The sequence below is a fragment of the Sciurus vulgaris genome (assembly GCF_902686455.1).
Source record: "Sciurus vulgaris genome assembly, chromosome: 17".
In the NCBI taxonomy this organism is placed as follows: domain Eukaryota; kingdom Metazoa; phylum Chordata; class Mammalia; order Rodentia; family Sciuridae; genus Sciurus; species Sciurus vulgaris.
The window spans coordinates 34,392,622-34,405,768 of record NC_136478.1 but is presented as its reverse complement, the minus strand read 5'-3'; the positions used below and the strand labels follow the sequence as shown (position 1 = coordinate 34,405,768).

The following is a 13,147-nucleotide window of genomic DNA, read 5'->3' as shown; positions in this document are numbered from 1 at the left end:
TCTGGCATCCCGCCCCAGTGGGGAGGACAGTAAGTGCAAAGTAATCGTGCTGGAAGTCCACCATGACCACACTCAGCAACCTGACGGTCTAAACATCTTGCACCTGTGAACTACCACCCAAGGCAGCAGCTCTCATCCCATTAACAGAAGAGGCAGCTGAACCCATCTGCCAGGGGAGGACGGCCCTCTGCCCAGCCCTCAGCCTCCTGGGCTCCTGGCCTCAAGAGCGGCCGGCTCCAGAGCAAGCTATAGGTTCTAACTCCCAGGAACTGTCCTTGCTGTCCCTGGGGAGAGGCCCTGCTCTCTGAGGTGACAAGGACTGGGCCATTCCAAAGCAAGAAGGAAGAAGACACGGCTACTCATGGAAAGTGCAGCCAGAGTGAAATGCTAAGTGTGTGCCTACAGCACTTTCGCTGTTTAATTATCATTAGTTATAATTATCCCGTTGGATCTGACAGTGGTAGTGCAAAGAGGCCAGGAAGCCGGCTCCTTGACTGCCTGTACAAGGACCAGAGGTTTGAAAGACGGGTTCCCAGAGTCCAGAGATTGCACCCCTCCTCCTTTTTCTTCTTTCCCTATTTGTGTTCTCTTTCCAAGAGCTCAAGAAATAAGAACACACAGGGGGATGGATGAAAAGACAGGTGGATGGATGGATGGATGGACGGACGGATCAATGGGTGGATGAACAGACAGGTGGATAGATGGATTGATGACAGAGGGAGCCTTCAACCTCCCAAAATCCACATGAATGGGAAATTAAGTTGCCACTTGGACTGGGCTGAAGCAGAGGGGAAGGGTGTTCAGCACCAGGATAAGCAGTTGGGCACATGTCCAGGAAGCCTTCAGCATGACCTCTGAAGAGGTGAAGCAAGATTAGCCCAGAAGAATGTAGCAGGAAGGCAGCTGCCATCTGTCTCACTAACCCCACTCCAGTCCCACTACCCTTTATTCTGTTTCTGGAACATGTCGTGTCTGTCTGTGCCTCAGGGCCTTTGCACTGGCTCGCTCCTTTCCTAGAGGATCCCTCAGTTCTTCCCCATACTGGCTCTTTCTCCTCTTTAGGGCTCAACTGAAAAGCTTCCCTGACCGCCCAATCTAATTTTTCACCCATAATATTCCCTCACCCCTGCCCCAGCACATACATGCTCTCTCTCTACCCCACCTCCCCTCTGTTACAACACCGTGTTTTACTTCAGAATTTCACAATCTGAAACTACCCAGTTCATGTATTTACCGACACATGGCAGTGCTCTCCTAGTATGTCAGCTCTGTAAGAACGCTGGCCTTGTTGATTTCCCAGGTCTATCCCAGGGCCCTGCAATGTCACCAGCCCTGCAATGTCCCCCAGAGTAGGTACCCAGCATGTTGGATGGATAATGAAAGCTGGGGAAGGGTGGAGCCAAGAGTTCTCAGGGGCGGGGCCGGGAGGGATCCAGTGGCGCTCAGACCCCGCCCCTGGCTCGCTGGGACCGCCCCTGGCTGGGTACCAGGATCCAGCCCGGCAGGGCCCAGCTCGCCCCATCGGAAGGGCTCCGGGTTGCTTGTTAGAATACCTAGCTCTGCTTTTAATCAATTGTAATCATTTAGCTGGAAGCGGCATGATTAGGCACATACAAGCAAACAGCGTGAGCTAATCCTTTAAACGCGCCCGCTAGATGCTGGGCTGGCCGCTTTGCCGCCGCGGGCCGGCTGGCGGAATCGCTTCCTGCAGCCCCCGGCTTTGTCGGTGAGGGGGTCAAGCTTCCAGGGTGTGGAGCAGGCCCACCACTCCCCCTGCCCGGCCTGTCAAGGCGAGGGACGCGCGTGTGCACGTAAGTGCAGGAGCACACCTGCCGTGAACTCGAGGTGCCCCGGCGGCTCCCCCACTAGTCAGGGCCCGTCAGAAGCTTCACCTTTAAGGAGACCTTTCTCTAGGTCGAGGCTTCCTCCTCACCACAGCAAGCAAATGAGGTCTTCCATAAAGGGCTGGAAGGAGGCAGCGCTAGGAAGCACGGGGCCTTGGGAAGTGAGTGGCCCTGAGCCCAGCCTGAGCCCAGCCCACCCTCGGGCTCCTCTGCAGGGCTGGCGCCTGACAACCGGCAGAAGGGCCCCGTGGCGTTTCCACCTGGGCTCACCCAGGAGCACATTTTCTGCATCCCCTGTTACTGCCTCTGTGCTACCTGCTTGGCCCAACTACTAAAATAGTTTCCGGGTCCCCTGACAACGAAGGCTTTTTATAGTTCAGCACTGCAGGCCTCATTTAAATCTATTAGCTCATATAAATGGCAATTTACTTAAACTTTGGAGGGTTTCTGTTTGCCTTGGTGGCAAAGACAAATTTGGCTTTGCACGCAGCTCTGCCACTTGGTTGTGACCTCAAGTGAGTCACCTAACCTTCTCAGAGGCTCAGCGTCCGTCTCCATCCTCGGGATAAGGGGACCTGCTTCCCAGTTGTGCTAAGACCATTCCTGCAAAGTGCTGAGACCAGACCTAGCCCACAGTGGAGACCCGGGGTGGAGGAAGTCGTGATGGGGTCACAATGGGGTGTTGTCCTGTTGCAAGGACTTACCCCCATCAAAGCCAGCCCTGCACGGCTGGCTAGCCACGTATTCCCTGCTGTGTCCCCTCAGGGGTGGCGAGGAGCAGGTGGCCAAGAACGGGAAGAATTTGGGGTTCTCAGGAGGGAGAGAAGGCGCCGCCCATCCTCAGTGTCTCTGGGATCCAGAGACAGCTGGGCTGTGTGGGCCGAGGCCACCCCTCCCCTCAGGTTGGCTTACCCCTGGCAAGGGGCCCACAAGGCCCCAGGCCTTCATCTGCTGAGGCCTGCGGCTGGAAACACAGGCCAACAGCCCTGACATTTGCTGGGCTGTCTTACACCCCAATCAAGTCTCCGCACTGCCTTCCCCCAAGCCTGGGGCACAGCTGAAGCAAACGGTGCACAGAAAGAGGCCTGGCCAGAAGTGGAGGAAGGGGCCCGGAAGCCCGGCCGCCACCTGTGAGGCCCGTCCCCGGGCTTCCTGGGTGTCCTCTGGCTACCTGTGTACACCCTCCCCAGAAACACCAGGGGGTCTGTCTCAGCAGAGTTGATGGGAGCAGAGAGGGCCAGAAGATTGGGTGGCACTGTCTTGTTTCAGTGACACTTGGCTCCTGGGAACTCAAAGTGACAAAAACTCAATGTCACTTCTTGCTCTTGGCATCCAAAAGCCATCTCTGTTCACCTACAGTTTAATTCCCTTTGTGGATCAAGCCGACTCCAGAGAGCGATGCCTATGCCGCCATTAACAGAGACCGTGATCTGTGTCCTTGTTTCTGACTCCTCCCAAGAGTCTCTAGGCCTCCTGAGGTGGGCTGAGAAGTCCCTCGACCCCGCAGGGTCTCAAATGCTTGAAGACATCTGTCCCAGCAGGTCCACCATGACGCACCCGCCTCTTCTCCCACATTCACCCAGAGTGGTCTCCTGGGAGGTCCCCGAGGCCCAGCAATCCCCACAGGCCAACCGGCGGCTGGGCTCTCAGATGCGGCCTACCTGCGGGGACAGGAGTGGGGGTGGGGCGCTCACACAAACCTTGTTCAGTCTCCCCTCTTTTATCCCCCGCCTACAGCCCCTGACAACTATTCTGCTCTGATCGATTTTTCTTTTCTTGTAGACTGTCAAGCCAAGAGAACGTACAGCATGGAGCCTTGTGAATCTGGCTCCTTCCCTTGGCATTTAAAGTCTGCCCATGTTGTTATGGTACCCATGGTTGCTTCTCAGGCAGCAGCCTGAGGTAGGGATGTACCACATCACCACACCTGTTACCCATTCACCAGGTGAGGACAATCGGGGGCTTGCCGTGCAGGGCCACTACAAATAAAGCTGCTGTTGTTACTTGCCTAGAGGCGTGTGCGTTCCCACGAGTTCCTTTCTCTTGGGCAAACACCTAAGGAATGGATTGCGGGCCTGCACAGTAAGTGCATGTTTAACTTAATAAGAAACTCACAAGCAATGCTGTCCTGTGGTTGCCCCCTGCTTGGTTTCCCATCACAATGGGGAAAAAAATCCAAATTCCTTCAATATCCTAAACTTCTTCCTGTGACCTGGGTTCCATCTTCCTCTCCCCACTGCTGTGTTTCAGCAACACCCTGCCTCATGCTGGCCACAGGGCCTTTGCACTCATGGCTCTCCTCTACACTCCCTGCTGGCTCATATCGAGTCTCAACTCCAATGTCACCTCCTCAGAGTGGCTCTCCCTGACCCTACTCATCAAGGGGTGCCTAGCTCCCTCCTGTCATGCTCTGGCCCATTTTCTTCATGTCATTGATCATTATTGCAAAGTGTCTAGCAACTCCTGTGGAACACAGGCCTGCAGATGTGTTTGTCTCTTTCGCCACTGTCTTCTCAGTTTTAGACCTAGTGCTGGGCACACTGTGTGCTCGCCACGTACATGCTTCATGTGAATGAGCAGCACAACATAGTTCCCTCTCATGTTCCTAATAACTGTTATAACAATGCCCGGTTTGTTCAAAGTCCTTTGAATTAATCTCAGTCTTCCAGGCAGAACAAGCTGAACTCAGAATCAAACAGGACTTTCACCTCCCTCATCCTGGCAACTGTGCACCTGTTAATGCATCCTAGGAAAGCATTCTCACTGGAGTCTGACAGAACAAGCCAGCTCAGGGTCCAACCTGCTTAATGCCCTTATCTCCACAACAGCATTTTCTGGTCCTTTTGTGAATTCAATCCAAAGCTGTGCATCTTCTCAAGACCTCTGAGCCCACAGTCCCTTGTGCTCACCAACACTAGCTTCCCAGGATCTTCCTACATGACCTCAAGTGACATATGGCCACAAGAGTCAGTTAAGGCTTCAGTAAGAATAGAACTTCCGGCTGGGCCTTGTCTCCTGTGGCCCCACCCAAACCCTCACATGCCATCCAGGAAGATGTCACCCTTACCTTTCCACCCAAACAGGACCTTCCAGCCCGAGCTTCAGCACAATGACAATGAAACCTCAGACAAAAACCCTCCTCTCAAAACCCAGAAAATTGCTATTCAAGTTACTTAACGAAAGCCATTATTTGCATAGATTTGGCTTTGCTACAACACTTCCCCATTTAAATGGTCTGTAATTAAAATCATTAATTGCAGAAAATAGTGACTTGTTAAGGCTATAATTTAGTGAGGTTCTCGGCACTTGAGGATCTGACTTAAAAGTTAACAGGGTGACCCAGGAAGCCACCACCTCACAGGGACCATTCCTCTGTCCCCACCCAAGGTAGGTGGAGCCCGGGTGAGATGCAGCTTCATGCCCCCGCCGGGCAGCTGAGGCTCTGGAAAGCCAGGAGTGGGAAACTTCTCGGGAAAAATCTTAGAACCAACAAAGAGGAGATCAGTCATCCCTCTCTTGGTGCCTGGGACAACGGAGGAGGCCCAGAGACCCAGCCAGTCCAAAGTGTCGTAACTCATCATTGAGATGTGCTAACGGGCTTTAAGAGGCCCGTCCTGTTGGCTGTAATAAGGCTCAGGCTGGAGAGGGGCTGGGCCTGTATGCGTAGCTGGGCCACGCAGGTGAGACAGGCAGGGTAGGGCACTGCATTTGAGGAAGGGCCCGTGGCTAGCACAGGAGGCAGGAGGCTTCTGGACAGCAGGATGCAGACCAGGTGCTGGCACTAGTCCCCGCTGTCCCTCATGTATCCTCAGCCCAGGGGCCCAGCCTCAGTGTGTGGATCCAAGGGGACACAGCAGAGGACCCTGGAGCTGGGGGAGTCACTGTCTCTCACTGATGGCTTTTTGGAAGTGGAACCCATTCTTTGGGCCTGGGTTAGCGTAATTGGGTCCCTAACTCTGTCCCATAATATGACAATGGAATGAAGGTCACACAAACAATACAAGAATGTCTGGGAACTCAGAGGGGCTGCCCAAAGGAGGAAAAGAAGTGGACTTTCCAGCAAACTGCCTGGGGTCTCTTCCAGGTCAGAGATCAAGGCTGAACCCAGGCCTGGCACCAGGCCCACCTGCTGGAGACATGGCCGACCGTAGGTGGTGACCCCTCTGCATGCTTTGTGGGCCTGTTCTCAGTCCCCAGGGTGAAGGCTGCGCCAGCCGAGCGGGCGGGGTGGGCCTGGGCCTGGCAGTGCGGGGGGGGCTCTGGTGGAGCAGAGGACACAGCTGCACCCTTCCCACCCCAGGAGTGGCTACCGCTGTTGCCACCCAAGTGATGGGTGACTGTCAGGCACTGCATGGCCCAGCCTCGTGTGTGACCTGGGTGGGCAGAGGGTCACCCGGTTTGACACACGGGCATGGGTAGGCGAGGGTGGTTGCTAGGAGACACCCTTTGGGCCCATGGTGTGTGGGAGTCCCTGGGGCTATTGATGAGTGCCGGTGCCCCTCCCCTTCCAGGCAGGGGGCCCCTTGGAAGCCGGGCACGGCCACATGGCTGGCCCAAGTGGCCACAGCGAGGGAGGTGGTGCTGTGCGTCACTTCCCTTGGAAACCCGGAGAGCTGGCTCCGCTAGTCACCACCTCGCTCCTCTCCTTGCCTCGGTGACCATGGCAACCTGAATGGGCAGGGACCCTCTGTGTGTCCAGGTCACAGAATGAGTGCCACCTGCCCCTTACATCACATGAGCAACAAATAAGCCATTATTGTAGCCCCGGAGACCCAGAGGATGCTTCTGTAGCCTGCCCAACCCTGCGCCTGGCCCCAATGAGTCCGTGCCCGTGCGTGGTACTTCCACCTTCACCCGCATGGTCCCTGTGGACGGGAGTGTGGTCTGAGGGGGCTGCAGCATCCCGCTGTGAGTGTAGCCTATCTGTCCACCGGGCTGTGTGCGTGTGTGGTGTTTCTGGTGAGCATGTGACCTCTTCCACTGTCTCAAGAATTTCTTGTAAAAACCACTGGAGAGAAAGTGGTTTCACCTGGGAACAGATCTCGGTCCTCAGAAAACCAGTAACAGGCAAGAGGGGACCCCATGGGACACCAAGGATGGTGGCTGCAGTGCCAGTGGAGGAAGCCTCCCAAAGTCCCCTCAGCTACTGCAGATTCTACATGAGGGTCTGAGGAACTGGTCATGGCCACCCGTGCCCACCTGAGGGCCACAGCAGCCTCAGGATATGGCAGATGCCTCTTCCTCTGAGTTGGGGTCGATCAGACATCCTGATCCAGGCAGAGGTGAAGGTCCCCAAGTCCAGTCCCAGCTCCTGGCTCCACCCACACTGGCTGCCAGTCACAGAACTGAAGCCCAGTCAAATATCATCATGCGATAAAGGTGGGGAAACAGAAGCCCCCAGGGAGGAAGCACGGTCACTATGGGCCTTGGCCTCCTGCGGCTGTCGGACTGTCCTGAGAATGTGGGTCCAGCAAAGGCGGGGACACACCCACGCCAGCCTGCCCGCTGCTCTCAGTCAGGGGTGGCCCACCACCCCTTGACTGGACCCAAGACCCTGGGTGCCCACAGGTAGCGAAGAACCCGGGGGGGGGGGGTGTGTGCAGCGGGGGTGGCGCTCACCTGCAGCTCAGTTTGGAAGAAGAACTTCTGTGGGCACTGCGAGCAGTCGTAGATCTTGTCCTCCTGCCCATGCACGGCAAAGATGTGCTGCTGCAACTTGTTGGCCTGGACGAAGACTGTGCCCAGACGTGGCCGTCAGAGGCCAAACTCAGGACACCAGCCCAGCCACCCCTGGCAGCTGCCCCACCCCACTCCCAGTAGGGCTCACCCAGGCATGGGCGCCAGTGGCCAAACAGTGCTCCAGGGAACATTACTGGCACCTCCCAGAGGAATTTGAGCTAGGGTAGCTGAGCTCTGCCTCTCAGAGACTGTGTAACCTAGGGCAAGTCACTTAACCTCTCTGGGTTTCATGTCCTCATTCAAAAAGTGGAGTTCACTATGATATTGTACATACCTCCCTGGGTGACTGGGAGGATCAAATGAATAAATACTCATAAAGCACTTCAAAGATGACCAACCACATAGTTAGGCCAATGGATGTGTCCCCTCTGCTCATCAGCCAGACATCTTCCATGTGTGAGCTCTTTGAACACCTCACAGACCTTAAAGCAGGCAGTGCTCCTATCCCCATTTCATAGACAAGAAAGCAGAGGCACCAGGAATGTTAAACATTTGTCCAAATTCTCACTGCTTGCAGGTGACAGAGCTGAGCTTTGAATTAAAGAAGCTTAGCACATTGGCACGAGAAGTTGCCTGCCCAACATGAGTTACTGTCCTTATCGCCTGGTTGCTGTGGCATCCCCCAAGCAGGGGCTCCCAAGAGGAGGAGAGAAGGCACCAGGGTGTTTCAGGACTCCTGAGAGCCACAGAGGGGCGCAGCACGGTCCCCTCCCCAGGCCTGTCATGGAGTGGGTCACAGCCTTGGCTTCCTGGTGGCATACGTCCCGAGGCGGCCCGGGCCCTGAGCAGCTGTGCGTCTGGGAGGTGAGTGCTTCAGAGACACCCTCCCGCCAGGCGCCCTCCCCAGGGTGGGCTTCCTGCGGTGGCAGACGGCAGATGTCGGGGGAGGCAGGGGAAGGCCAGGCTCCCCACGCACACCGGTTGCCATCTGGGCTACAGCAGGGGGCCGGCAGAGCCCCTGAGACTCGCCTCAGGCTGGGACAGCCGCTCACCCGGGCGGGCAGCCAGGATGGGGGCTGGGGACTGGGCCAGCAGAGCTGCCCTTGACCCCTCCAGCCTGGAGCACGGAGGAAGCATGCGCTGGGACAGGGAGCTGGGGAGGAGGGGGAGCCATCGTGTGCATGGGGGAGCCCCCACGGTGCTGGATGAGTGAGTGGCTCCGGGAGATAAGTGTGGGGCTAGGAAGGGCAGGTGGCAACAGCCGGGCCGCTGTGGGGTGGACCAAGGTCTCCAAGCAGCTGTGTGCAGAGGGTGAGGCAAGGTATCCCCCAACCTCCCCTGGAGGGGACACCAGAGGGTGTGAGTGGTAGGGTGGTGGGTCAGCTCTGCAGGAGGGAGGCAAGGCAGGGGGCCTGGGGACTATGGGGGGCTCCCCCAGGGTGCCTGCGGCAAAGGGGAGGGGGCAGCCCGGGCTGGGATCCCTCTCCTCACAGGCTTCCCTGCTGTGCACACATGGGTGCCTTACCTGTGAAGCACACGGGGCATTTGAAGGTGCCGCCCATGCCCTCGAAGCTGTGCTCGATGAGGTGACACAGGAGCTTGGCCGGGGAGTCGAACATCTGGTTGCACAGCTTACACTCATGGTTGATGCCTTCCTCTGCAAGGAGAAGCCACAGCGTCAGCACCACCACAGGACACGCCCCTGTGGAGCTCAGGAGGCCCTGTGCCCCAGGGCCAGCCCCTCTCCATCCCCAGAACCAGGCCTGCTGTGGAGGCCACAGACACAGATCCATCCTGACTCTGACGGCCCGGTCCCCAGAGGCCTGCACACCCCAGGGGGCTCTTGAAGGTGCCCTTGGCCATGATTTCCCCAGCTGGTTGCAGGCCCTGTTCAACAGTGTGGGTTCTGAGGCCACACCTCGGTGGAAAGGGGCCCAGAATGGGGTACCAGAGGGAGAAGGGAGTCCAACCAGGATTTTAGAAACCCAATTGAATATTTCTTGAATGTGAACTATGTGCCAGGAACTTCGCTGGGGTTGTTCAAGGAACTAAACAGATAATGTCTTTGCCCCCATTCTGGTGGGGGGTGGCTGGCCCACAACAGAGCATCCCAGGGTGATGGGAGCAAGTGGGGTACACTCTAATGGAGGGGTGGGGCCTGTTGGGAGGGAGCAAGAGGGCTGGTGGGCCTGAGGCTCAAGGGCAGGGGGAGTGGGGGGGGCACGGACAGGTGAGGCCCGAGGTGCACACACTGAAGGTCTTTGCTAGCCTCAGAGAACTTGGAGACTTCAGGGTGAGTGATCGGCAGTCACTGGAAGATGTCGCAACAAAGAGAATACTCTCTTGCTGGCTCTTGCTCTCTCCTTTTGGAAACAGATGGCCTACACAGTGGATCACAGATGATGGGCAAAGTCCTCACCCTGCTTTCAGACCAGAACTCGGCTCCATCTCCCCAACTGGGAGCTTCTGTGACCCCAAACCTTCTCTCAAAGGTGTCCAGAGAACAGAGCATGCCGAGCATCTGCGTCATGCCAGCGTTACAGAGGCCCAGAGCCAAGGTCTGGCACCTCTGCCCAGAACGGAGCAGAGATGAGTTCAAATCCTGGCTTTTCTTCCTCCCTGTGGTATGCCCTGGGCATCAGTTAATGCTCAATGTAATGAGAACACCTGAGTCCCCCAACTCACAGCTGTGAAGGAATGGAGGGACCAGCACTCGTGGCCCCATGGTCGGCAGCAGGTGTGGGGAAGTTCCTATTTGAGCATCACATGGGCCACTTACTGGGTGATCTTGGGCAAGTTACATAATCTCTCTGTGCCTCGGTTTCCTTTTGCAGAGACACTCAATAGCAGCCTTGCTCTTCTAGTTGATTTGGGAATTGAATGAGTTAACACACACACAGCAGCCCCCAGCACACAGCAAGTGCTCAATACGCGTTTATTGCTGGGTGTGACGGTATTGGCAAAAATGTTATCTGGGACAGCCAAGGACACAGCCCTCTTCTGACTGCCCCAGGGAACCAGTCTCACCAAAGGTGCCAGGTGCTCAGATTTGCCCTCCAAGGCAAGAACTAGAGAGCAGAGGGGCTCTGCCAGTGGCAAGACACAAACACAGATGGGCTGAGGCTCCTGGTGAGTCCCTGGGTCCCCAGGCCCTGGCAGAGGCTGGCAGGGACAGCCGGCCTCCCCCGGCCCATCCTCCCTCCCACAGAGGCACACAGACACACGCGTGCAGGTGGGCTGCTCCGCGTAGCCCACTGGCTGGAATCTACCGGGTGTTTGCCATGCCCCTGGAGCCTTGCAACTAGGCCACATGCACCGGCAGAGACTCGAACAGACCTTCCATTTATACCAGCAGAAAAGAAATTCATTGACAAGTTTTGGGACACGGGAACGGGCTCGGCGCGCTCACCACAAAGGCCTGACGCACGTCTTCCACTGCCTACGGGGAGACGCCTATCGTAATTAGAGATGGCCTCCAGTGGGGGGAGCTGCCTCAAAAGACCCCCGACACACCCCCTGCCCCTGCACAAAACAACCTCCTCAGCGCAGGGCACAGAGCAGCAGTTCGGGGGATGAGTGAGTGAGTGAGAAGCCACCCTGTGGTAGTCTTCCTCTTAGAATGTCGGCAACTCTTGGATGTTAGTGAGGCAGGGGTTATCTGAAAATGAAACCTTAGAAATGGCCCCAATTGCTAGGAAATAATGGGATTTCTAGGAATTTAAAATGGGTTCAGAGAAGGAGAGCACTTGCTCAGGTAACAGCAAGTGTCACCTGATACAAAACTGTGCTCATGTGCATGTGTCCCCACCTCCGCCCCTCACACCACCGCCAGGCTGCCTTCACCCACTGCACTGCACCACTGTCCTCCATGGACCCAGTGACACCACATCCAGTGGGACTTCCTGACCCTGACCACTTGGCTAAGGGCCAGGTTGAGATCTTATGCTCCTGGTGCTCCCAAAGCATCACCTGCAGGAGGGGCTCAGGAAACAGCCTGGGTGGAGAGGTGCCCAGGCCAGGCCTCTCTGCCCAGCCAGAGCTGGCTTCAGGGCCCCGACGGCAGAGGAGGATTTACTGCTCTCCGCTGAGCCGGGCCCTTTAACCGCTTGGCTGTGAATGGAGACATGCCTGTCTGATATACAAACACCGAGAGGACAAAGAAGGCTCCTGCAACTTATAAATCAGAGAAATCATGTCTGACAGTCACTTTCCGTTCTCCAAGTGCCGAGCAATTCATCAGCTGATCCCCTCTGATTCATAAAGGCAGCTCCGCCCAGCGCCCACGTCCATAAACATGTGCCGGGTCAGGCGGCCCTGCAGCCGCACGGGTTCGGGGCCTGAACGGCTGCGGTTTAGGCAAATCACAGCCCCAACCTGGTGTCAAAGTGAGGTTCCGGGCTAATGAGATCAAGAGCCCAGCAGACAACCGGGCGCCTCGGGACCCTTTTCTTTCCCCCACAAGTGCTTCAGAGTCAAACCTGGGGAGGAAGGAGGAGAAATAAAACATGCCGCAAGTAAAAGTCGGGGGACCATAATAAAGCCTGAGGGGGTCCCGCAGATCCGGGAACCTCTCCTACTCCAGCGAGACCTTTTGATTTGCAAATCTTTCAGAAGCGGAGGAGGCCTTCTCCCCACTGGAGGGGACCGAGAGACTCCCTCGGGTGTCCATTATTGTGCACCTCCGCCTAGAAAACCATCCAGGAAATTGGGGGGAAGGCGGGGAGGCGGAGAGGGGCTGCCCTACTTAGTGTCACAAACACTCCTTTGCGCACCCGTGACCCAGTACGAGCAAACCCGCGGATACTGACAGGATCCACCGCCTCCACCGCTCTCTCCACCTGCGCTGACAACCTCTCCTTGCATCCCAAGGCGCGGGGTCCGCAGACAGCGGCACCCTCGGAGAATCGCTTCTCTGAATTATATAAGATCGCAGGCGATCGGCGGACACCTTGCAGCAGCGTGACAAAGCTGTCTGGAGCTCACAGGCCCTCCGCCCCGGCGTGGGGGCTGCAGGATTTTGTGAGTTAAGACCCACGATTGCTTCCCTCCTTTCTTTTTCTTTCTTTCTTTTTAATAGCACATGACAGGCATCCATAAGAGAGACCCACGCAACTCAAGTGAATTCTGCAGCCCCGCTCATTTGTAAAGTGAAACGCAGATTTCACCTGCTGAAAATTCAGACCTCGCCTCCTGCTCCCCATAAGTCAAGGCTGGCACGGGGAAACCTATTGATTTATTATAAATTTTAAAAAAACAACAATAAACAAAAATTCCAAACTGCTCAACAATCTACCCAGCAAGTAGGAAAATCCCAGCGTATCTCTCTCTCTCTCTCTCTCTCTCTCTCTCTCTCTTTTCTCCTCTGCTCAGGAATAATAAGTGTTAATTTTACACTTCATTTCTCAAAAAAATAATAGGATGTGCTTTTGCTTAAAACCAAGTCAGCCTGCTGGAACCTTTCAGGCTGAAACTGTGTCAGCCCGAAAGAGGAGCAGAGGGCTTTGTGGAAGAGCATCGTGCCGAGATGATAGCTCCCTGTAATGTCCTCGCCACCGACTTTTGTCTCCAAAAGCATTTGATCCCTGGCAGACACATACTTATTTCCATACGGGTCTTGGGGGAAG

General features: G+C 56.1%; 1 protein-coding gene across 4 annotated transcripts in view; it reads right to left on the bottom strand.

Annotated features, from left to right (window-relative positions):
* Positions 1-13,147, bottom strand: part of ZNF423 (zinc finger protein 423) — a 315,284-nt gene that overhangs the window by 17,238 nt on the left and 284,899 nt on the right. For all 4 annotated transcript variants that reach the window (XM_079117258.1, XM_079117259.1, XM_079117260.1 and 1 more), the window contains 2 exons: positions 9,049-9,180; positions 7,464-7,579 (listed from right to left, as the gene is read on the bottom strand). In XM_079117258.1, coding sequence (XP_078973384.1) covers positions 7,464-7,579; positions 9,049-9,180 — 248 coding nt within the window. The remainder of the gene's footprint in view (positions 1-7,463; positions 7,580-9,048; positions 9,181-13,147) is intronic.